The sequence below is a fragment of the Oncorhynchus kisutch genome, linkage group LG1 (genome assembly GCF_002021735.2).
Source record: "Oncorhynchus kisutch isolate 150728-3 linkage group LG1, Okis_V2, whole genome shotgun sequence".
NCBI lineage: Eukaryota > Metazoa > Chordata > Actinopteri > Salmoniformes > Salmonidae > Oncorhynchus > Oncorhynchus kisutch.
Window position 1 is genome coordinate 13383368 of NC_034174.2, and position 24046 is coordinate 13407413.

General features: G+C 44.7%; 1 protein-coding gene across 7 annotated transcripts in view; it reads right to left on the minus strand.

Annotated features, from left to right (window-relative positions):
* Nucleotides 1–3920: 3920 nt before the first annotated feature.
* LOC109899179 (transcriptional enhancer factor TEF-5) overlaps nucleotides 3921–24046 on the minus strand; it is a 79368-nt gene continuing 59242 nt past the window's right edge. For 3 of the 7 annotated variants that reach the window (XM_031832551.1, XM_031832486.1, XM_031832748.1), the window contains 10 exons: nucleotides 19343–19354; nucleotides 17368–17496; nucleotides 17098–17141; nucleotides 16883–16939; nucleotides 16068–16132; nucleotides 15408–15544; nucleotides 15049–15222; nucleotides 6877–7020; nucleotides 6566–6718; nucleotides 3921–6330 (listed from right to left, as the gene is read on the minus strand). In XM_031832551.1, coding sequence (XP_031688411.1) covers nucleotides 6217–6330; nucleotides 6566–6718; nucleotides 6877–7020; nucleotides 15049–15222; nucleotides 15408–15544; nucleotides 16068–16132; nucleotides 16883–16939; nucleotides 17098–17141; nucleotides 17368–17496; nucleotides 19343–19354 — 1029 coding nt within the window. In that variant the 3' untranslated portion in view covers nucleotides 3921–6216. The remainder of the gene's footprint in view (nucleotides 6331–6565; nucleotides 6719–6876; nucleotides 7021–15048; nucleotides 15223–15407; nucleotides 15545–16067; nucleotides 16133–16882; nucleotides 16940–17097; nucleotides 17142–17367; nucleotides 17497–19342; nucleotides 19355–24046) is intronic. The other 4 variants (XM_031832672.1, XM_031832759.1, XM_031832607.1 and 1 more) reach the window with 3 other exon arrangements.

Below are 24046 nucleotides of genomic sequence, written 5' to 3' on the forward strand. Positions count from 1 at the left end.
TTGTTTATAATCAATCCTCAAGGTGTTTTTCAAATATCTATTTGATAATATATCCACCGGGACAATTGGTTTTTCAGTAGGAGCGAAAGGAAAAATGGCTACCTCTGTATTTTATCAGAGAATCACTCTGAGAGCCTTCAGGTGACCACTTACACAATGTAGCCGCTTATGGGTATTCTTCAACATAAAGGCATAAAACTACGTCACAATGCTGTAGACACCTTGGGGAATACGGAGAAAAAGTAATCTGGTTGATAGCCCATTCACTGCTCAATAGCGACGCATTGGAACGCAGCGCTTTCAAAACATGAGGCACTTCCAGATTGGATTTTTCTCAGGCTTTCGCCTGCAATATCAGTTCTGTTATACTCACAGACAATATTTTAAGTTTTGGAAACTTTAGAGTGTTTTCTATCCTAAGCTGTCAATTATATGCATATTCTAGCATCTTGTCCTGACAAAATATCCCGTTTACTTTGGGACGTTATTTTTCCAAAAATGAAAATACTGCCCCCTAGTCACAACAATATGCTTAGTTACTTCCGTGCACCAGGAGTTTTTTTTGTGGGTGTGCTGCCACAAAAAAAAAAAAATCGCTGTACTGTGAATGTCCAGCAAAATCAGCTCTTTGTCCCGCATTTGGGAATTGTACATGTTGGTCACCCTAGGAGGTATCATGCAGCTGAAGAAATGAATGAATTGCTTATCTCCTGATCTCGACAAAACAACTTTTGTTATGTAGTGATCATGAGATTTAAAAAAAAAAAAAAATTCATATGTTCTCTCTGGATTTCTGTAGATATAAGTAGGACAAGTGACATCCTGGCAACAAACTTTCTATCGGAGTTGTGCCTGTTGTTCATTTTATACCTGTGGTTCACATGCGTATCTACCCTCTCATGGCTAGAATGGTCCCACCTGAGCTTGCCTCCCGACTGCCGTCCATTTTCTAAGATATTTTTAATTATGACATTTATTTTCATTGTTAGAACTGCCATTTGAGTATTAGGTCAATATAAGGGATAATCTGTGGTGGTGGTGGTGACACCAGGGACCCTTGCTCGCTTTGCATTGTGGGACTTTAAGTTTCAATTAAAATTTGTTTGCCAGTGTGTGCATTTGAGGCTTTGTGTCAAAACAAAAATGCATATAAGTATCACAAATCAGTAAAGTCAATAATAACAATAATGTATATTTGTTCATCAGCCCTCACATTCAACTGACTGGACACACACACCGTGTCTATATATACAGTACTTTCGGAAATTATTCAGACCCCTTCCCCTTTTCCATATTTTAATACGTTACAGCCTTATTCTAAAATTGATTAAATTAATGTATTTCGTCATCAATCTACACACAATACCCCATAATGACCAGGTGAAAACAGGTTTTTAGGCATTTTTGCAAATGTATAAAAAAAACAGAAATATCTTATTTCCATCAGTATTCAGGGGCGGCAGCGTAGCCTAGTGGTTAGAGCATTGGACTAGTAACCGAAAGGTTGCAAGTTCAAATCCCCGAGCTGACAAGGTACAAAATCTGTCGTTCTGCCCTTGAACAGGCAGTTAACCCACTGTTCCTAGGCCGTCATTGAAAATAAGAATTTGTTCTTAACTGACTTGTCTAGTAAAATAAAGGTAAAAAAATAAATAAAAAAAACAAACAATTCAGACCCTTTTGTGATGAGACTCGAAATTAAGCTCAGGTGCATCTTGTTTCCATTGATCACCTTGAGATGTTTCTACAACTTGATTGGAGTCCACCTGTGGAAATTCAATTGATTGGACATGATTTAGAAAGGCACACACATGTGTATATATAAGGTGCCAAAGTTGACAGTGCATGTCAGAGCAAAAACCAGGTTGAGGGAAATGTCCATAGAGCTCCAAGACAGGATTGTGTCGAGGCACAGATCTGGGGAAGGGTACCAACACATTTCTGCAGCATTGAAGGTCCCCAAGAACCCATTCTTAAATGGAAGAAGTTTGGAACCACCAAGACTCTTCCTATAGCTGTTCGCCCGGCCAAACTGAGCAATCAGGGGAGAAGGGCCTTGGTCAGGGAGGTGACCAAGAACTCGATGGTCACTATGACAGAGCTCCGGAGTTCCTATATGGAGACGGGAGAACCTTTCAGAAGGACAACCATCTTTGCAGCACTCCACCAATCAGGCCGTTATGGTAGAGTGGCCAGAAGGAAGCCACTCATCAGTAAAAGGCACAAGACAGCACGCTTGGAGTTTGCCGAAAGGCACCTAAAGGACATTCAGACCATGAGAAACAAGATTCTCTGGTCTGATGAAACCAAGATTAAACTCTTGAATGCCAAGCGTCCAGTCTGGAGGAAATCAGGCACCATCCCTACGGTGAAGCATGGTGGTGGCAGCATCATGCTGTGGGGATGTTTTTCAGTGCCAGGGCCTGGGAGATTCGTCAGGATTGAGAAAGATGAATGGAGCAAAGTACAGAAACATCCTTGATGAAAACCTGCTCCAGAGAACTCAGGACCTCAGACTAGGGCGAAAGTCAACCTTCCAACAGGACAACGACCTTAAGCACACAGCCAAGACAACGCAGGAGTGGCTTTGGGACATGTCTCCGAATGTCCTTGAGTGGCCCAGCCAGAGTCCGGACTCGAACCCCATCGAAAATCTCTGAAAATAGCTGTGCAGCAACGCTCCCCTTCCAACCTGACTGAGCTTGAGAGGATCTGCAGAGAAGGATGGGAAAACTCCCCAAATACAGGTGTGCCAAGCTTGTAGCGTCATACAAGAGAAGACTTGAGGCTGTAACCATTGCCAAAGGTGCTTCAACCAAGTACTGAGTAAAGGGTCTGAATACTTACAGTACCAGTCAAAAGAAAAACCCATTCAAGGTTTTTTATTATTTTTACTATTTTCTACATTGTAGAATAATATTGAAGACATCAAGACATCAGAACTATGAAGTAACACACATGGAATCATGTAGTAACCAAAAAAATCTAAATATATTTGGATTCCACAAATGAACTTTTAACAAGGCACACCTGTTAATTGAAATGCATTCCAGGTGACTACCTCATGAAGCTGGTTGAGAAAATTCCAAGAGTGTGGAAAGCTGTCATCATGGGAAAGGGTGGATACTTTGAAGAATCTGAAATATATTTGGATTTGTTTAACAGTTTTTTGGTTACTACATGATTCCATATGTGTCATTTCATAGTATTTATGTAGGTGTGTCCAAACTTTTGACTGTTATTGTATGTAAATGTAATATTTCGTTTTTATTTTATACATTTGCAATCATTGCTTTGTCATTATGTGTGTAGATTGATGAGGGGGGAAAAATAATGTAATCCATTTTTTAATAAGACTGTAATGTAACAAAATGTGGAACAAGTCAAGGGTTCTGAATACTTTCCGAATGCATTGTATGTGTCTGGGCTTGAGCTTCTGAGAATCTGGGGACATTAATTAAAAAAATATATATAGTGTATCTTGACAATATACCTGAATAAAGCCTAAACTCTTAAAAAAGGTGCTATCTTGAACCTTAAATGGTTTTTCGGCTGTCCCCATAGGATAACCTTTTGAAGAACCCTTTTTGGTTGCAGGTAGAACCCTTTTGGGTCGCATGTAGAAACCTTTTTAAAAAGGGTTCTATGGGACAGCCGAAGAACCCTAAAGGAACCATTTTTTCTAAGAGTGTGCTCATATCATAGGCCTGCTTGGGCCTACTAGACCTACTCTTGTGGTCTCCTGGTCATCAGTAGAAATGTAACAGAGGACCAAGGAAAGTATATAGTACAATGTAGGCCTACTGCTTATGCAATACTGTTTGAACAGTATAACACTGCCATCTACAGTAGTGACAATGTATTTCATCTGTGAAGGAAACTGTATTGACCAATCAAATGAACAAACCTGTTTTAATGAGTTTTCAGGGGAAAATGGCCCCAAAGGCACCATGCGTCTTTTATTGTTAGATTATACACTTTGATTTGATTATATAATACAACCCCCTTAGTTTGAAGATAACAGAAAATACTAAAATTCAATGCACAATTGGTAACCAAGGCCACAATAAACCACCTTTTAACCAACTTGCCCATACCATTCAGATTATGATACATAAGATACAGTATCTCATCATCAATGTCAACAAAAACACACGTTTTCAACGGATGCTGAAAGTCACAAAAACTAACAGAAAACAATTAATTATGATAATGATAATAAAAAACATGGGCCTGTAAAAAAAGATAAAATTGAGAAATCCACTAGTAAAGATTAAGCAGTTGTTTTAAATCTAGCTCTTGAAGTATGACATTCAAAGCCTGGTGTACTAAATCCACCATACAAAGTCTGATGTAATGAATTCTTATGACAGAAGTCCAGTGAACCGTCCAAGGCAGAGACCATCCCCTAGCTAGGGGATGAAAGTTATTGTGTCATTAGGATAAAGTTCAGCTCAGCAATACTTGTAACACCACCATTTCAATGGCAAAGGATAAACACATATGGCCCATATCCCAGCCCAGCCCTGCCCTCCCACCATTCTTTTCAATATAAATAACAATCAATGGTCACACACCACAGCACAGAGGATAGCTCTCTTTCAAAACATCAAATCGTTTTTTCATTGGCTGATGGCATTGGCAAATTAAGATTAATTTCTTGAAGGTTCGCTCATAAATAGAATTTAGGAAAGATAAACTTATTTTAGGGTTAGGGAAAAGGCATACGTAGTCAGTTGTACAACTGAATGCATTCAGCCGAAATGTGGCTGCCTTAAGCAACATCATGGGCAGAAACAGCAGATTTTTCCACTGTGCCGGCTCAGGAATTCAAACCAACAAACTTTCGGTTACTGGCTCAACGCCCTTAGCCACTAGGCTACCTGCCGCCTTGCCAGATTGAAAGTGATATCCATCAATTGGGATCTCTTGAATGGGGAGATTGGATTAGAATTACCATGAGTTCTTACATGAGTTAAAACTCACTGTAAAATTTGGTCAGTTCCAATTTGGCAAATTCTAATCTAGTGAACATTTCACGGTAAGGTTGTATTCGGCGCACGTGACAAATAAAATTTAATTTGATTTGATTCTCAAGCCATGTTTTTAAGAAAACAGTGTTAATGTTAATCACAAATATAAACACGTCCCCAAAAGAATCCTATGTAACACATATTCCTGTTGCATCCGCTGACTCCCAGTACAGAAACGGTTCATTTCAATAACATAACTAAAGGCTGAAAATACAAATATTTGTTGCTTCACCCCTTCTTGATCTTTTAAGTGCACCACAGCACATTGATGTGTTGTTGTCTAGAGACCCGTAAAAGCCCAGGGATTGGAAACTGAATGATCTGATCATGCTATGCCCTTGCTGTACACGTGGACTGCAGCTAAACTTGTAACCATTCATGATAACACATCACGAGAAAAATGTATAATAGTTTATTCCATAACATAATATTCCTGGATCAGAAGTGCGCTTCAAGGATCTAGATGAGAAAGGATGAACTGCATAGTCATGTTCAGTTTCCTATTCTCCTATTCAATGATGCATTTACATCTGTCCACTTTATTTCTGTTTATTTAAAGACAAGAGGTAGTAAATAAGGCATTCCAGAGTGGCTGGCAACTGATCCATACTTGTCTTTGGAGAAAGGCACTTGGTTGCCATCCTATCTAATTTATAAACACCCCTCGGTAGAGCCCTTCTACGTTTAGGTTATTTTGTGTTTGCTCTTCTTCCATGGTTGTTGTACCTGTACCATTCCAATCTATCCACTTCTTCTTATATTGCTTAGAGTGTGTTCCCTTGGAGACAAAGCTCTTAACTTAGTTCACTTTCTCATGCCCTCAGTGAATCGCAACCTACTGTACATTTACAGTCATTACCAATTTGACCCACTTGTCTCAGCATATTTAACTATATGGGTTAAAAAGTTGCCTTTAAAACAAAACAATGAATTCTCCTAATTTCCTTTCTTGTCTTTTGAGAGACTTCCTCATTTTTCCTATTTCACATAAATGTGTGGAAGTTTAAAATGTTTTCATGTCAGTTCATTCTAACGTCGTTTTGAATGTTACTTGGCAGTTGAGCAGTCTGTACTGTACATATTGTCACGCAGTGCTTCGTCAGCTGATTCCCAAACCTCACTGCAGAACGGTGGGTGGGTCAGTCTTCGACGAGCCTGTAGACGTGGTAGAGCGGTGGATGGGTCAGTCTTTTACGAGCCTGTAGACGTGGTACTGTGCCCCGTGTTCACTTGTTGAGACCTCGAACACAAACGCTATACACAGCAAGGTCTCCTGAGTGTCACGGTCTGTCACCACCTGGGGAATGAACAGTAGGTCAACACTAGGTAAAATACATGTCATCCAACGGTAGTTGTATATAGTAGGTGAAACATCAATCAATTCACAAAGCACAACAAAAGGAGGAACAATGAAGCAAAACAATGAGGTCAAAAACATAATCTATTGTTCTAGGTTGAAATACAGTGACAGTCTATTCCCAAATAGTAAATTAGTTACTATCTTATTATCTTGTAATAAAGCATAATGTTACCTGAAGTATAGTGAAGTTTTCCAGAACACTGTTCATCATGTATTTTTCTGGCAGGTGTTTGAGCTTGTGGATGAAGTTGATCATGTACTCGCACATGGGAGAGCGGTGGATCCTGTAGACACTCTTCCCTCCCTCCATCCGGGCGTACTCTGTCTGCAAAACAGCAAAACAACATCTGACTTGAGGTAAACATTGTGATTGCATGAAATGCAATTATAGTGTCTGACAGTAAATTTGATTAGACCTTTATCTAACCTGGTAAGTCAGCTGTTTTGTGACTATAAAGCAGACCCAGTGGATAATGGGCTCACCTCTACTTTCTCGACCACCTGTTTGCCGAAGGAGCAGACTTTGGTGGAGACGGTGATGGTCATGTTCTCAGAGCTGCTGTATTGGCTGCTGACTCCGTAGAAGGAGCCTGGGCCGTCCTGCATGCCACTGCTGTTGAGATCCGCCTGCAGAGAGAGGACACACACAAGTCAGATTAACGCTTGACTAACAGGCCTAACCCCTTTTCATTCTACTCTAAATGAGAGAATACTCAAACTACCAAAAGGGACAGTGTGACTGTGTGAGAGTGTGAGTGAGAGTGTGACTGCGTGATTGTGTGAAAGTGTGACTGACTGTGTGACAGTGTGACTGTGAGAGTGTGACTGACTGTGCGACTGTGTGACTGACTGAGAGTGTGACTGACTGTGTGACAGTGTGACTGACAGTATGACTGACTGTGTGACAGTGAAACTGTGTGACTGATTGAGAGTGTGACAGTGTGAGAGCGTGATTGTGTGACTGTGTGACAGTGTGACTGTGTGAGTATGACTGCCTGTATGAAAGTGTGACTGTGTGACTGACTGTGTGACTGACTGTGACAGTGTGAGAGTATGACAGTGTAAGAGTGTGACATTCTGACAGTGTAAGAGTGTGACTGACTGTGACAGTGTGACTTTTAGTGTGAGTTTGACAGACAGTGTGACTGTGTGAGAGTGGGACTGACTGTGTGACAGTATGACTGTGTGACAGTTTGATAGTGTTACAGTTTGACTGACTGTGTGACTGACTGTGTGAGAGTGTCACTGACTGTGTGACAGTGCGACTGTGTGAGAATGTGACTGACTGTGTGACTGTGACAGTGTGGCCTCCCGGGTGGCACAGTGGTCTAAGGCACTGCATCGCGCACTAGCTCCGACACATTGGTGCGGCTGGCTTCCGGGTTGGATGTGCATTGTGTCAAGAAGCGGCTTGGTTGGGTTGTGTTTCGGAGGACGCATGGCTCTCGACCTTCGCCTCTCCCTAGTCCGTACGGGAGTTGCAGCGATGAGACAAGACTGTAACTACTAGCAATTGGATACCACGACATTGGGGAGAAGGAAAAAAAAGTGTGACAGTGTGACTGTGTGTCTGACTATGTGACAGTGTGATTGTGACTGTGTGTGAGTGTGACTGACTGTGTGACATTGTGACTGTGTGACAGTGACTGAGAGTGTGACTGGCTGTGTGACTGTGTGAGAGTGTGAAAGTTTGGCTGTGTGACTGTGTGAGAGTGACTGACTGTGTGAGAGTGTGACTGACTGTGTGACAGTGTGACTGTGTGAGAGTTTGACTGACTCTGGGACAGTGTGACAGGTTGACTATGTGACTGTGTGACAGGCTGACAGTGTGACAGGTTGACTATGTGACTGTGTGACAGGCTGACAGTGTGACAGGTTGACTGTGTGACAGGCTGACTATGTGACTGTGTGACAGGCTGACAGTGTGACTGTGTGAGAGTGTGACTGCCTGTTTGACAGTGTGACTATGTGAGAGTTTGACTGACTCTGTTACAGTGTGACTGTGTGACAGTGTGACTGATTGTGCAAATGTGTGAGAGTGTAACTGGCTGTGTGACTGTGTGAGAGTGTAACTGGCTGTGTGACTGTGTGAGAGTGTAACTGGCTGTGTGACTGTGTGAGAGTGTAGTGACTGTGTGACTGTGTGAGAGTGTGACTGGCTGTGTGACTGTGTGAGAGTGTAACTGGCTGTGTGACTGTGTGAGAGTGTAACTGGCTGTGTGACTGTGTGAGAGTATAACTGGCTGTGTGACTGTGTGAGAGTGTAACTGGCTGCGTGACTGTGTGAGAGTGTAACTGGCTGTGTGACTGTGTGAGAGTGTAACTGGCTGTGTGACTGTGTGAGAGTGTAACTGGCTGTGTGACTGTGTGAGAGTGTAACTGGCTGTGTGACTGTGTGAGAGTGTAACTGGCTGTGTGAATGTGTGAGAGTGTAACTGGCTGTGTGACTGTGTGAGAGTGTAACTGGCTGTGTGACTGTGTGAGAGTGTAACTGGCTGTGTGACTGTGTGAGAGTGTAACTGGCTGTGTGACTGTGTGAGAGTGTAACTGGATGTGTGACTGTGTGAGAGTGTAGTGACTGTGTGACTGTGTGAGAGTGTAGTGACTGTGTGACTGTGTGAGAGTGTAACTGGCTGTGTGACTGTGTGAGAGTGTAGTGACTGTGTGACTGTGTGAGAGTGTAGTGACTGTGTGACTGTGTGAGAGTGTAACTGGCTGTGTGACTGTGTGAGAGTGTAGTGACTGTGTGACTGTGTGAGAGTGTAGTGACTGTGTGAGAGTGTAACTGGCTGTGTGACTGTGTGAGAGTGTAACTGGCTGTGTGACTGTGTGAGAGTGTAGTGACTGTGTGAGAGTGTAACTGGCTGTGTGACTGTGTGAGAGTGTAACTGGCTGTGTGACTGTGTGAGAGTGTAACTGGCTGTGTGACTGTGTGAGAGTGTAGTGACTGTGTGACTGTGTGAGAGTGTGACTGGCTGTGTGACTGTGTGAGAGTGTAACTGGCTGTGTGACTGTGTGAGAGTGTAACTGGCTGTGTGACTGTGTGAGAGTATAACTGGCTGTGTGACTGTGTGAGAGTGTAACTGGCTGCGTGACTGTGTGAGAGTGTAACTGGCTGTGTGACTGTGTGAGAGTGTAACTGGCTGTGTGACTGTGTGAGAGTGTGACTGGCTGTGTGACTGTGTGAGAGTGTAACTGGCTGTGTGACTGTGTGAGAGTGTAACTGGCTGTGTGACTGTGTGAGAGTATAACTGGCTGTGTGACTGTGTGAGAGTGTAACTGGCTGCGTGACTGTGTGAGAGTGTAACTGGCTGTGTGACTGTGTGAGAGTGTAACTGGCTGTGTGACTGTGTGAGAGTGTAACTGGCTGTGTGACTGTGTGAGAGTTGTAACTGGCTGTGTGACTGTGTGAGAGTGTAACTGGCTGTGTGAATGTGTGAGAGTGTAACTGGCTGTGTGACTGTGTGAGAGTGTAACTGGCTGTGTGACTGTGTGAGAGTGTAACTGGCTGTGTGACTGTGTGAGAGTGTAACTGGCTGTGTGACTGTGTGAGAGTGTAACTGGATGTGTGACTGTGTGAGAGTGTAGTGACTGTGTGACTGTGTGAGAGTGTAGTGACTGTGTGACTGTGTGAGAGTGTAACTGGCTGTGTGACTGTGTGAGAGTGTAGTGACTGTGTGACTGTGTGAGAGTGTAGTGACTGTGTGACTGTGTGAGAGTGTAACTGGCTGTGTGACTGTGTGAGAGTGTAGTGACTGTGTGACTGTGTGAGAGTGTAGTGACTGTGTGAGAGTGTAACTGGCTGTGTGACTGTGTGAGAGTGTAACTGGCTGTGTGACTGTGTGAGAGTGTAGTGACTGTGTGAGAGTGTAACTGGCTGTGTGACTGTGTGAGAGTGTAACTGGCTGTGTGACTGTGTGAGAGTGTAACTGGCTGTGTGACTGTGTGAGAGTGGAACTGGATGTGTGACTGTGTGAGAGTGTAGTGACTGTGTGACTGTGTGAGAGTGTGGTGACTGTGTGACTGTGTGAGAGTGTAACTGGCTGTGTGACTGTGTGAGAGTGTAGTGACTGTGTCACTGTGTGAGAGTGTAGTGACTGTGTGAGAGTGTAACTGGCTGTGTGACTGTGTGAGAGTGTAGTGACTGTGTGACTGTGTGAGAGTGTAGTGACTGTGTGAGAGTGTAACTGGCTGTGTGACTGTGTGAGAGTGTAACTGGCTGTGTGACTGTGTGAGAGTGTAACTGGCTGTGTGACTGTGTGAGAGTGTAACTGGCTGTGTGACTGTGTGAGAGTGTAGTGACTGTGTGAGAGTGTAACTGGCTGTGTGACTGTGTGAGAGTGTAACTGGCTGTGTGACTGTGTGAGAGTGTAACTGGCTGTGTGACTGTGTGAGAGTGTAACTGGCTGTGTGACTGTGTGAGAGTGTAGTGACTGTGTGAGAGTGTAACTGGCTGTGTGACTGTGTGAGAGTGTAACTGGCTGTGTGACTGTGTGAGAGTGTAGTGACTGTGTGAGAGTGTAACTGGCTGTGTGACTGTGTGAGAGTGTAACTGGCTGTGTGACTGTGTGAGAGTGTAACTGGCTGTGTGACTGTGTGAGAGTGTAACTGGCTGTGGTGACTGTGTGAGAGTGTAGTGACTGTGTGAGAGTGTAACTGGCTGTGTGACTGTGTGAGAGTGTAACTGGCTGTGTGACTGTGTGAGAGTGTAACTGGCTGTGTGACTGTGTGAGAGTGTAGTGACTGTGTGAGAGTGTACTGGCTGTGTGACTGTGTGAGAGTGTAACTGGCTGTGTGACTGTGTGAGAGTGTAACTGGCTGTGTGACTGTGTGAGAGTGTAACTGGCTGTGTGACTGTGTGACTGTGTGAGAGTGTAACTGGCTGTGTGACTGTGTGAGAGTGTAGTGACTGTGTGACTGTGTGAGAGTGTAGTGACTGTGTGACTGTGTGAGAGTGTAACTGGCTGTGTGACTGTGTGAGAGTGTAGTGACTGTGTGACTGTGTGAGAGTGTAGTGACTGTGTGAATGTGTGAGAGTGTAACTGGCTATGTGACTGTGTGAGAGTGTAGTGACTGTGTGAGAGGTGTAACTGGCTGTGTGACTGTGTGAGAGTGTAACTGGCTGTGTGACTGTGTGAGAGTGTAACTGGCTGTGTGACTGTGTGAGAGTGTAACTGGCTTGTGACTGTGTGAGAGTGTACTGGCTGTGTGAGAGTGTAACTGGCTGTGTGAGAGTGTAACTGGCTGTGTGACTGTGTGAGAGTGTAACTGGCTGTGTGACTGTGTGAGAGTGTAACTGGCTGTGTGACTGTGTGAGAGTGTAACTGGCTGTGTGAGAGTGTAACTGGCTGTGTGACTGTGTGAGAGTGTAACTGGCTGTGTGACTGTGTGAGAGTGTAGTGACTGTGTGAGAGTGTAACTGGCTGTGTGACTGTGTGAGAGTGTAACTGGCTGTGTGAGAGTGTAACTGGCTGTGTGACTGTGTGAGAGTGTAACTGGCTGTGTGACTGTGGAGAGTGTAACTGGCTGTGTGACTGTGTGAGAGTGTAGTGACTGTGTGACTGTGTGAGAGTGTAGTGACTGTGTGACTGTGTGAGAGTGTAACTGGCTGTGTGACTGTGTGAGAGTGTAGTGACTGTGTGACTGTGTGAGAGTGTAGTGACTGTGTGACTATGTGAGAGTGTAACTGGCTGTGTGACTGTGTGAGAGTGTAGTGACTGTGTGAGAGTGTAACTGGCTGTGTGACTGTGTGAGAGTGTAACTGGCTGTGTGACTGTGTGAGAGTGTAACTGGCTGTGTGACTGTGTGAGAGTGTAGTGACTGTGTGACTGTGTGAGAGTGTAGTGACTGTGTGACTGTGTGAGAGTGTAACTGGCTGTGTGACTGTGTGAGAGTGTAGTGACTGTGTGACTATGTGAGAGTGTAACTGGCTGTGTGACTGTGTGAGAGTGTAGTGACTGTGTGAGAGTGTAACTGGCTGTGTGACTGTGTGAGAGTGTAACTGGCTGTGTGACTGTGTGAGAGTGTAGTGACTGTGTGACTGTGTGAGAGTGTAGTGACTGTGTGACTGTGTGAGAGTGTAACTGGCTGTGTGACTGTGTGAGAGTGTAGTGACTGTGTGAGAGTGTAGTGACTGTGTGACTATGTGAGAGTGTAACTGGCTGTGTGACTGTGTGAGAGTGTAGTGACTGTGTGAGAGTGTAACTGGCTGTGTGACTGTGTGAGAGTGTAACTGGCTGTGTGACTGTGTGAGAGTGTAACTGGCTGTGTGACTGTGTGAGAGTGTAGTGACTGTGTGACTGTGTGAGAGTGTAGTGACTGTGTGACTGTGTGAGAGTGTAACTGGCTGTGTGACTGTGTGAGAGTGTAGTGACTGTGTGAGAGTGTAACTGGCTGTGTGACTGTGTGAGAGTGTAACTGGCTGTGTGACTGTGTGAGAGTGTAACTGGCTGTGTGACTGTGTGAGAGTGTAACTGGCTGTGTGACTGTGTGAGAGTGTAACTGGCTGTGTGACTGTGTGAGAGTGTAACTGGCTGTGTGACTGTGTGAGAGTGTAACTGGCTGTGTGAGAGTGTAACTGGCTATGTGAGAGTGTAACTGGCTGTGTGAGAGTGTAACTGGCTGTGTGAGAGTGTAACTGGCTGTGTGACTGTGTGAGAGTGTAACTGGCTGTGTGACTGTGTGAGAGTGTAGTGACTGTGTGAGAGTGTAACTGGCTGTGTGACTGTGTGAGAGTGTAACTGGCTGTGTGAGAGTGTAACTGGCTGTGTGACTGTGTGAGAGTGTAACTGGCTGTGTGACTGTGTGAGAGTGTAACTGGCTGTGTGAGAGTGTAACTGGCTGTGTGAGAGTGTGAGAGTGTAACTGGCTGTGTGACTGTGTGAGAGTGTAACTGGATGTGTGAGAGTGTAGTGACTGTGTGAGAGTGTAACTGGCTGTGTGACTGTGTGAGAGTGTAACTGGCTGTGTGACTGTGTGAGAGTGTAACTGGCTGTGTGACTGTGTGAGAGTGTAACTGGCTGTGTGACTGTGTGAGAGTGTAACTGGCTGTGTGACTGTGTGAGAGTGTAACTGGCTGTGTGAGAGTGTAACTGGCTATGTGAGAGTGTAACTGGCTGTGTGAGAGTGTAACTGGCTGTGTGAGAGTGTAACTGGCTGTGTGACTGTGTGAGAGTGTAACTGGCTGTGTGACTGTGTGAGAGTGTAACTGGCTGTGTGACTGTGTGAGAGTGTAACTGGCTGTGTGACTGTGTGAGAGTGTAACTGGCTGTGTGACTGTGTGAGAGTGTAACTGGCTGTGTGACTGTGTGAGAGTGTAACTGACTGTGTGAGAGTGTAGTGACTGTGTGACTGTGTGAGAGTGTAACTGGCTGTGTGACTGTGTGAGAGTGTAACTGGCTGTGTGACTGTGTGAGAGTGTAACTGGCTGTGTGACTGTAACTGACTGTGTGACTGTGTGAGAGTGTAGTGACTGTGTGACTGTGTGAGAGTGTAACTGGCTGTGTGACTGTGTGAGAGTGTAGTGGCTGTGTGACTGTGTGAGAGTGTAGTGACTGTGTGACTGTGTGAGAGTGTAACTGGCTGTGTGACTGTGTAGTGGCTGTGTGACTGTGTGAGAGTGTAGTGACTGTGTGAGAGTGTAACTGGCTATGTGACTGTGTGAGAGTGTAGTGGCTGTGTGACTGTGTGAGAGTGTAGTGACTGTGTGACTGTGTGAGAGTGTAACTGGCTGTGTGACTGTGTGAGAGTGTAGTGGCTGTGTGACTGTGTGAGAGTGTAGTGGCTGTGTGACTGTGTGAGAGTGTAACTGGCTGTGTGACTGTGTGAGAGTGTAACTGGCTGTGTGACTGTGTGAGAGTGTAACTGGCTGTGTGACTGTGTGAGAGTGTAACTGGCTGTGTGACTGTGTGAGAGTGTAGTGACTGTGTGACTGTGTGAGAGTGTAACTGGCTGTGTGACTGTGTGACAGTGTAACTGGCTGTGTGACTGTGTGAGAGTGTAACTGGCTGTGTGACTGTGTGAGAGTGTAGTGACTGTGTGACTGTGTGAGAGTGTAACTGGCTGTGTGACTGTGTGAGAGTGTAGTGACTGTGTGACTGTGTGAGAGTGTAGTGACTGTGTGACTGTGTGAGAGTGTAGTGACTGTGTGAGAGTGTAACTGGCTGTGTGACTGTGTGAGAGTGTAGTGACTGTGTGACTGTGTGAGAGTGTAACTGGCTGTGTGACTGTGTGAGAGTGTAGTGACTGTGTGACTGTGTGAGAGTGTAGTGACTGTGTGAGAGTGTAGTGACTGTGTGACTGTGTGAGAGTGTAGTGACTGTGTGAGAGTGTAGTGACTGTGTGACTGTGTGAGAGTGTAACTGGCTGTGTGACTGTGTGAGAGTGTAACTGGCTGTGTGACTGTGTGAGAGTGTAACTGGCTGTGTGACTGTAAGAGAGTGTAACTGGCTGTGTGACTGTGTGAGAGTGTAGTGACTGTGTGAGAGTGTAACTGGCTGTGTGACTGTAAGAGAGTGTAACTGGCTGTGTGACTGTGTGAGAGTGTAGTGACTGTGTGAAAGATGCATTTTTCTGCTTTCAACCATGTTTAAAATCCATACACTGTCCAGTAAAAAGGTGAGGATTACACAATAATAAAAGTCATTTGTCACCCACCCAAAATTTGACTAGGAAAAAGGCGTTCTGTGGGCCTTTCTCATAAAGCTCTTTGAGTCCGCCCTTCTTCTCTGGGAACTTGTCGTAGATCTGCCTGATGTCCACTGCCTCCAGCAGAGGGTCGCTGTAGGACGGGTTGGTCTGGCCAATGTGGACAAACAGGTGTTTGCTGTACTGCAGGGGATAGAGAGAGGAAGATGGTCAGACCAGCCATCATGATAGAAGTCTAGCTTGGCCATACTGAGTTAGCGCTAGAAATTGAATCTGTCTCGCGTGACTCTGTGGACTATAAAACAAAGGCCTTTATCGACAACTTTGATTAGCACGGGTGGGTTAGTGTGGTTGGTTTGGTGACTCACGTTGTCAGGGTCCCTCTGCACCTCCATGAAGGCAGAGTACTCTAGCATCCGCAGCTTGGAGGAGGCGATGGTCCGGTCCTGCCACACGGGCACCGCCGTAGCAGCCGGGGGGAGGGGGGGTGCCAAAGGCTCATAGTCTGACAGAGAGAGAGAGATAGAGAGAGATAGAACAGCAGAACACACACACACAGAGAGAGAGAGAGAGAGAGAGAACAGCAGAACACACAGAGAGAGAGAACAGCAGAACACACGCACAGAGAGAGAGAGAGAGAACAGCAGAACACACAGAGAGAGAGAGAGAAAGAGAGAGAGAGAGAGAGAGAGAGAGAAGCAGAACACACAGAGAGAAGAGAGAGAGAGAGAGAGAGAGAGAGAGAGAGAGAGAGAGAGAGAGAGAGAGAGAGAGAGAGAGAGAGAGAGAGAGAGAGAGAGAGAGAACAGCAGAACAGAGAGAGAGAGAGAGAGAGAGAGAGAGAGAGGCAGTCAGGCTGAGGTCTCCAAAGCTGATGTTTAATTTCTGTATTAATGTTAAGCACCAGATATAGTGCTGATGTGTATGTTATATCACGTGTATCATTACTGTCATCATTGGACAGTTCCCTCTTTTAGGGATCATGAATGAGGATGTACTGTATGAATGCTAACTGACTCCATACTCACTTGATATAGGGGGAGGGGGAGGGCCTGGTAGAGTTGTATATGGAGACGGTGCAAAAGGTTTGATACTGAAAGAGAGTGATTATCACACACAGTTGAGGAGTCAAACTTTTCAGTTTTCATCCAGCTGTGTTTATTCCACATATTTCCAAAAGTTAAATTCCATGTGAAACCTGGTTATGCTAGTGGCATGTGGCTTTGGGCTTCATTGGCATGTCAGACAGACGTGGATCCACAGTATTATGACACGTTTCTCAACATAGGCATGTGTCTGTGGCTGCACCAGCTAGACGTAAGTCCACCTCTGCTTCACTCTGTCACCACTCTACACCATACATTTAGTGATGCTATTTACATACACTGATTGGTTGGTGGATTGATTATTTGATTGATGTTTCTCTGTGTGTGATTGTGGCACATCATTTCAGAGCGATGCTTAAGTGTGACACGTGAACGTACACAATGGGCCAAATCCTAACTTCAGATACGCTTTTTGTGCAAGTCATGCATAGATGTCAATGGAAGATTTACTTTACTATTGGAGTGACAAACATGGATCTCAAGTTAGGTGCTGTCATAGACTAATGTAACATTATGCCCCCAGTTTGTCATGAAATCACCCTATCGTGTAACGTCTTTACATCCCAAATGGCCAGAATGGAACGACTTTGCAAACAACTTCATAGCATGTTTGGTCTTCTCTCTCTCAGACGTGAAGCTGGTTGTGCCCTGGTCGTAAAGTTAGTGCAGGAGCAGGACAAATACTGAAGCAGAGTTAGTGCTGCCTTGTGCTACAGCTGGACTAGGAGGAAACTTACGCATAGCTGGTGCGGCCAAACCCAGGAGTCCTTCCCTGGTTGAGCTCTAGAATCAGCCTGATGTGCACAAATGCGATCCGTTAAACGTGCCAAAGAGAACCCGCCATTCCAATTCCAGTCACAAGTGTCAATCAAACAAACAAACAACCAATCAAACGAACAGTCCAAACACCTGAACCTGTCACTCAACAGATAGTAAACACAGTCATACTCACTCCTGAGAGGGGCCGGGTTGTCCTGGGATAGGGCCTGGCCAAAACTGGAAGGCAAAGATAACAGAGTCGGTTTCACAGAGTTTCACAAAAGCTCTGTCCTCAAGTTATATATTCACAGGCTCATTTGGTCAAGCTTTACATGAAGTAGCTCAGGGACTGTACTGTACTCCCATAGCCTACATCAATTACTAGTACAACAATAATGTAAATACTGTCAATGCAGAGAAAAGGCAATCATTGCAACCCCAAACCCAGTGTAGAAGGGCTCACCCTGGCTTGCGGGGGGTAGGGAGAGTGGGGCAGTGGGGGTAGCTGGCTTTTGATCAGGCTCGGAGACACAATCTGAGCAGACGACAACGCTGCCATGTTTTGGAGGGCCTTGTCTTTAGATGCCTGGTCCTGTTGACGAGGAAGGGGAAGTGAGGGAGATGCACCACTAGAGAGCAGTCTAACACCTAGTATACACTGACCTGGTTGACATAACTATTAGGCTACTCACAGTGCCCCGAGAGGAACACAGTTGGTTCAATAGTTTAAAAAACAACAACAGTTACAACCATTACTACTAGCTATCACTACTATATATATACTGTAAATATAACATTATCTGAACTTCTTATGTACTCCCATTAGGATCTTTAGTAAACAAACAGTCAATCTAATAAATAAATGAAACATCTGAGTCTTAACTTCAACTACGTTTGGAGTACTAGTAGGCTACAATAATGAAAAAGAAGACGTGAAGAGAACATGTATATGATTAATTCATCGAAGCAGATCAAAAAGATTTTAAGCCACATAATCAAAGAGAACATTCCAGGAGTCACATGATTGTAATTAGTAGAGACCTTGAAGGAAATGCCTCCTGCAGGAAGACAGACTGTCTGTGAGAAACTGTGGTTGACACAACCACTCTTATTATAGAAAAAGACAGTAAAATAGAACAAAAAGTTCCTCTTGTTTCAAAACAGAGAAACAGGACTCTTGATGAATATATACCGTAGGACTAATGGCCGCATTGGCCAGTGCACTGCACTGTATGTGGTCAGATAACAATTGGAATGAATGTGATTTGTCTGGAACGTTCTGCTGATTGTAATGGTCAGAGATAGAAAAGCAAAGCGTAGATGGTTATGGTTAAGCTTGGCATGTTTGTACCTGGACAATCGAGAGCATTCAACTTTACTGTATGTCTACCAGCAACAAAACAATACTGAAACATCAGAAACAACACTTTGTGTGTGCCTCATCACACTTGAACCAGTATCTGAACCCTCATAGCAATATTGCAATCATATTGTCATTGTACAAAGCAGAGTAAGAGAGAAAAGTGAAGTATCTCTAAATGCCAACACCTTGGTATATTCTCATCACTGTGCAACTATGTGACATTTCGTAGAAGGAAACAAGATATCCTACATTTGCCTTGTTGGTAGTATTACTTCACGTCTTGAAATAGGAAAGACATGTACCTGTAGAAGCAGCAGAAATCTGACCTAAAGAATCTCCAAATGCCAAATCCTTACTGTAAACAAAGTCAAATGAAAGTACCAAAACACAGCGAGTGCACTGTGTGAAACTGGTAGCAGTGATTTACTGAGCCACAACTGACTATAGACTCTGACCAGGTAGAGGAACACAGGCAACGTTTATGTTTCTCTACAGTATCACAATGTGACGATTCTAGCACTAAATAGTGTTAGTGCAGCCCTAGGTTAAGTAGTACCGTACATATTGGTAGTGGATGGGGTCATATCTTTGAGATGCTCAATCGGATTGTGATATTGGTCCTTCAAAGTATTGATCAGAAAAAGTGTCTGGTTTTGCATCCACATTCTACCATGCCTCAACATCCTCTTGGATCACAATTTTTATCAATAATAGCCTATGGACATGGAAGCATTTTGCTACACCCGCAATAACATCTGCTATATATGTGTTCATGTTCGCTGTTGCAGACGTATTTTTGTACGTAGCATACACTAAACAAGTGTTACAGAGAAGTGTGTCCTCAGAGAAGCAGAACCACCCTGCAAAAACATGATAATCAATGATTATCATGATCAGGTACGATGCACAGCAATGTGGTTCCAAGCACACACGTTTCCTATGGCTAAGATCTGCTTTATTATAGGATAGCAGTGAGGTTGGGTTGCCATGCCAGCAGAGGGCATTAGCAGAGTGGACAATCCACTGGCACCGCCAAGCAGGTGGGAAGCAAATCGTAAAAGTCAAATCCACTTACCAAATTCATGGCCTAAATCAAAGGAAAGAGAAACCATTAGTATACACATCTAAAGGCATATAATTCCAGGGATTACGTGATAAACTATGGGTTTGCTAATAGGCTGTGTCAGTACAAACTAAAAACATCAATAATGAAAAAGTTCTAGATGTACTGTAGGCCACGAGGATGTTGACGTAAAATGAATGTTCTTATCCCTGACGAAAAGTTAGCTAACACTAACTGAAAGACAGCAGGTATAATTCATAATATAGATAGAGTTAGGTAACTAACTGAAAGACAACAGGTAAAATTAATTATAGAGATAGAGTTAGGTAACTAACTGAAAGACAACAGGTATAATTCATTATATAGATAGAGTTAGGTAACTAACTGAAAGACAACAGGTATAATTCATTATATAGATAGAGTTAGGTAACTAACTGAAAGACAGCAGGTATAATTCATTATAGTGATAGAGTTAGGTAACTAACTGAAAGACAACAGGTATAATTCATTATATAGATAGAGTTAGGTAACTAACTGAAAGACAACAGGTATAATTCATTATATAGATAGAGTTAGGTAACTAACTGAAAGACAACAGGTATAATTCATTATAGTGATACAAGGTATAATACATTATGATGCACACATAAATGTATTGCAAGACTTTATAATGACTGAGTATCATCTCCTTTTGAGCCTGTGTTTATTATTAACGCATTCTAAGGATAATGCATTAAATCTGTTTGCTCTAAGCCAGGGGTGTTAAACATATGACAGGTGGGCTGCATATCATCAGCAAAATGAATACTAAAGCAAGAGCAGAATGCTAAACTAACTATAACATCTCTTATGTAGTTATATCGGAATACTCCATAAGGAGCCCTGATGTAAAGAAATGGGAGCTGATTTTATCTGGGACAGGAACTACGCAATGGACAATAATGTAGGGAAGGGTACAGTATTTCCCTCTCATTCAAATAAATGTCCAAACATTGAGGTGGTTACAATAATCAGTCTACTAGATACAGTCTACCAGAAAATAAATAGAGAAGTCTAAATAAAGAAGGTCCAATAAACTTCAATGAAGGTAGAGGGTGAACTACCAACTACATTTTGGGGAAATGATTTATACAGTATGCTAACTGACGGTAATATACACTTGAACACAATTTAACTGCACACAGGCACACTTTAACTGTACGCTGATTCACTTTGTGTTTGTAATTGTTTTGGGGTTGAGGGATTGAATGAAGATCTAAACTGGATGAGGATTAGTGTAACTGTAACACCTCTGCCTGCCGTCCTCTGATGGAATGAAGACAAGTGGCATATGTTCATTATATATTCATATAAAAATATATATAGGACAATGACCATAAGCAATGACCATATATATATATATATATTTGGAGCAAAAAAGTATTTAGTCAGCCACCAATTGTGCAAGTTCTCCCACTTAAAAAGATGAGAGAGGCCTGTAATTTTCATCATCGGTACACTTCAACTATGACAGACAAAATGAGAAGAAGAAAAATCCAGAAAATCACATTGTAGGATTTTTAATGAATTTATTTGCAAATTATGGTGGAAAATAAGTATTAAAAAGTAAAGTAAAGTTTATCTCAATACTTTGTTATATACCCTTCTGTCAGGCAATCACATTGTAGGATTTTTAATGAATTTATTTGCAAATTATGGTGGAAAATAAGTATTAAAAAGTAAAGTAAAGTTTATCTCAATACTTTGTTATATACCCTTCTGTCAGGGATTTCCTCCTCTTCTTCCGAAGAGGAGAGGTGAAAAGGATCAGAGGACCAATATGCTGCGTGGTAAGTGTCCATGGTTCTTTTAATACGAAAATGTACACATGAACAACTGAATACAAAAAACTATAAACGTGGAATGAACGAAACCCCAAATAGTACCGTGTGGTGAAAAACACAGACACGGAAACAAACACACAGTGAAACCCAGGCTACCTAAGTGTGATTCTCAATCAGAGACAACTACTAACACCTGCCTCTGATTGAGAACCATACTAGGCCGAAACGAAGAAATACCCAAATCATAGAAAAACAAACATAGACTGCCCACCCCAACTCACGCCCTGACCATACTAAATAATGACAAAACACAGGAAATAAAGGTCAGAACCTGACAGTACCCCCCCCCCCCAAAGGTGCGGACTCCGGCCGCAAAACCTTAACCTATAGGGGAGGGTCTGGGTGGGCGTCTGTCCGCGGTGGCGGCTCTGGTGCGGGACGCGGACCCCACTTCACCGTCGTCTTAGTCCGCCTTATTGTCCGCCTCCGTGGCTTTCTAACCATGGCAACCCTTCTCAATGACCCCACTGGACAGAGGGGCAGCTCGGGACAGAGGGGCGGAAGCTCTGGCGCCTCTGGGCTGAGGGGCTCTGGCGCCTCTGGGCTGAGGGGCTCTGGTGCCTCTGGGCTGAGGGGCTCTGGCAGCGCCGGACAGGCGGGAGACTCCGGCAGCGCCGGACAGGCGGGAGACTCCGGCAGCGCCGGACAGGCGGGACCACCTGTAGGGAGGAGACAGAGAGACAGCCTGGTGCGTGGGGCTGCCACAGGAACCACCATGCTGGGGAGACCTTCAGGAGGCTTGGTGTTAGGAGAAGGCACCTGAAGGACCGGGCTGTGGGGGAGCACTGGAGTTCTGGTGCGCAGCCTTGGCACCACTTCCCCAGGCTGGATAACTACTCTAGCCCGGACCCTCCAGAGTGCAGGCACAGGTTGAACCGGGCTGTGGGTAAGCACGGGAGATCTAGTGCTTACTACGCGCACCTCTCCCTTAGGCTCCACTCCCACATTTGCCCGGCACGAGCGGAGCGCAGGCATAGGACGCACTGCACCCTTCCAGCGCCCCGGAGACACAGCACGCAGAGCCGGCGCAGGATACCCTGGTCCGAAACGGCGTACCGGCGACCAGACACGCTGAGCAGGCACCATACGCCCTGGCTGGATGCCCACACTCGCATGACACTCTCGGGGGGCTGCCCTATAGCGCACCGTGCTTTGGGCACGTACTGGCGACACTGCATAACACGGTGCCTGACCAGTAACGAGCTGCTTATAATAAGCACGAGGAGTGAGCTCAGGTCTGCTACCTGGCTTAGCCCCACACCTCGTGTGCCCCCCCCCAAATGTTTTTGGGGCTGCCTCTCGTACCTGTCGCACTGCCGTGCTGCCTCCTCATATCGCCGCCGCTCAGCTTTCACTGCCTCCAGCTCTGCTTTGGGGCGGCGATATTCCCCAGCCTGTGACCAGGGTCGCTCTCCATTTAATATCTCCTCCCATGTCCAGGAGTCCTGTGATGCTGGCCGCTGTTGTTGCTGCTGCTGCTGCTGTCGTCGCTGTCTTTTACCACGCCGCTTGGTCCTTGGTTGGTGGGTGATTCTGTCAGGGATTTCCTCCTCTTCTTCCGAAGAGGAGAGGTGAAAAGGATCAGAGGACCAATATGCTGCTTGGTAAGTGTCCATGGTTCTTTTAATACGAAAATGTACACATGAACAACTGAATACAAAAAACAATAAACGTGGAATGAACGAAACCCAAAACAGTACCGTGTGGTGAAAAACACAGACACGGAAACAAACACACAGTGAAACCCAGGCTACCTAAGTATGATTCTCAATCAGAGACAACTACTGACACCTGCCTCTGATTGAGAACCATACTAGGCCGAAACAGAAACAGAAATACCCAAATCATAGAAAAACAAACATAGACTGCCCACCCCAACTCACGCCCTGACCATACTAAATAATGACAAAACACAGGTGTGTCAGAACATGACACCTTCGTTGGCAATGACAGAGGTCAAACGTTTTCTGTAAGTCTTCACCTGTAAGGTTTTCACACACTGTTGCTGGTATTTTGGCCCATTCCTCCATGCAGATCTCCTCTAGAGCAGTGATGTTTTGGGGCTGTTGCTGGGCAACACGGACTTTCAACTCCCTCCAAAGATTTTCTATGGGGTTGAGATCTGGAGACTGGCTAGGCCATTCCAGGACCTTGAAATGCTTCTTACGAAGCCACACCTTCGTTGCCCAGGCGGTGTGTTTGGGATCATTGTCATACTGAAAGACCCAGCCACGTTTCATCTTCAATGCCCTTGCTGATGGAAGGAGGTTTTCACTCAAAATATCACGATACATGGCCCCATTCATTCTTTCCTTTACACGGATCAGTCATCCTGGTCCCTTTGCAGAAAAACAGCCCCAAAGCATGATGTTTCCACCCCATGCTTCACAGTAGGTATGGTGTTCTTTGGATGCAACTCAGCATTCTTTGTCCTCCAAACACAACGAGTTGAGTTTTTACCAAAAAGTTATATTTTGGTTTCATCTGACCATATGACATTCTCCCAATCTTCTTCTGGATCAACCAAATGCTCTTTAGCAAACTTCAGATGGGCCTGGACATGTACTGGCTTAAGCAGGGGGACATGTCTGGCACTGCAGGATTTGACTCCCTGGCGGCGTAGTGTGTTACTGATGGTAGGCTTTGTTACTTTGGTCCCAGCTCTCTGCAGGTCATTCACTAGGTCCCCCCGTGTGGTTCTGGGATTTTTTCTCACCGTTCTTGTGATCATTTTGACCCCACGGGGTGAGATCTTGCGTGGAGCCCCAGATTCGAGGGAGATTATCAGTGGTCTTGTATGTCTTCCATTTCCTAATAATTGTTCCCACAGTTG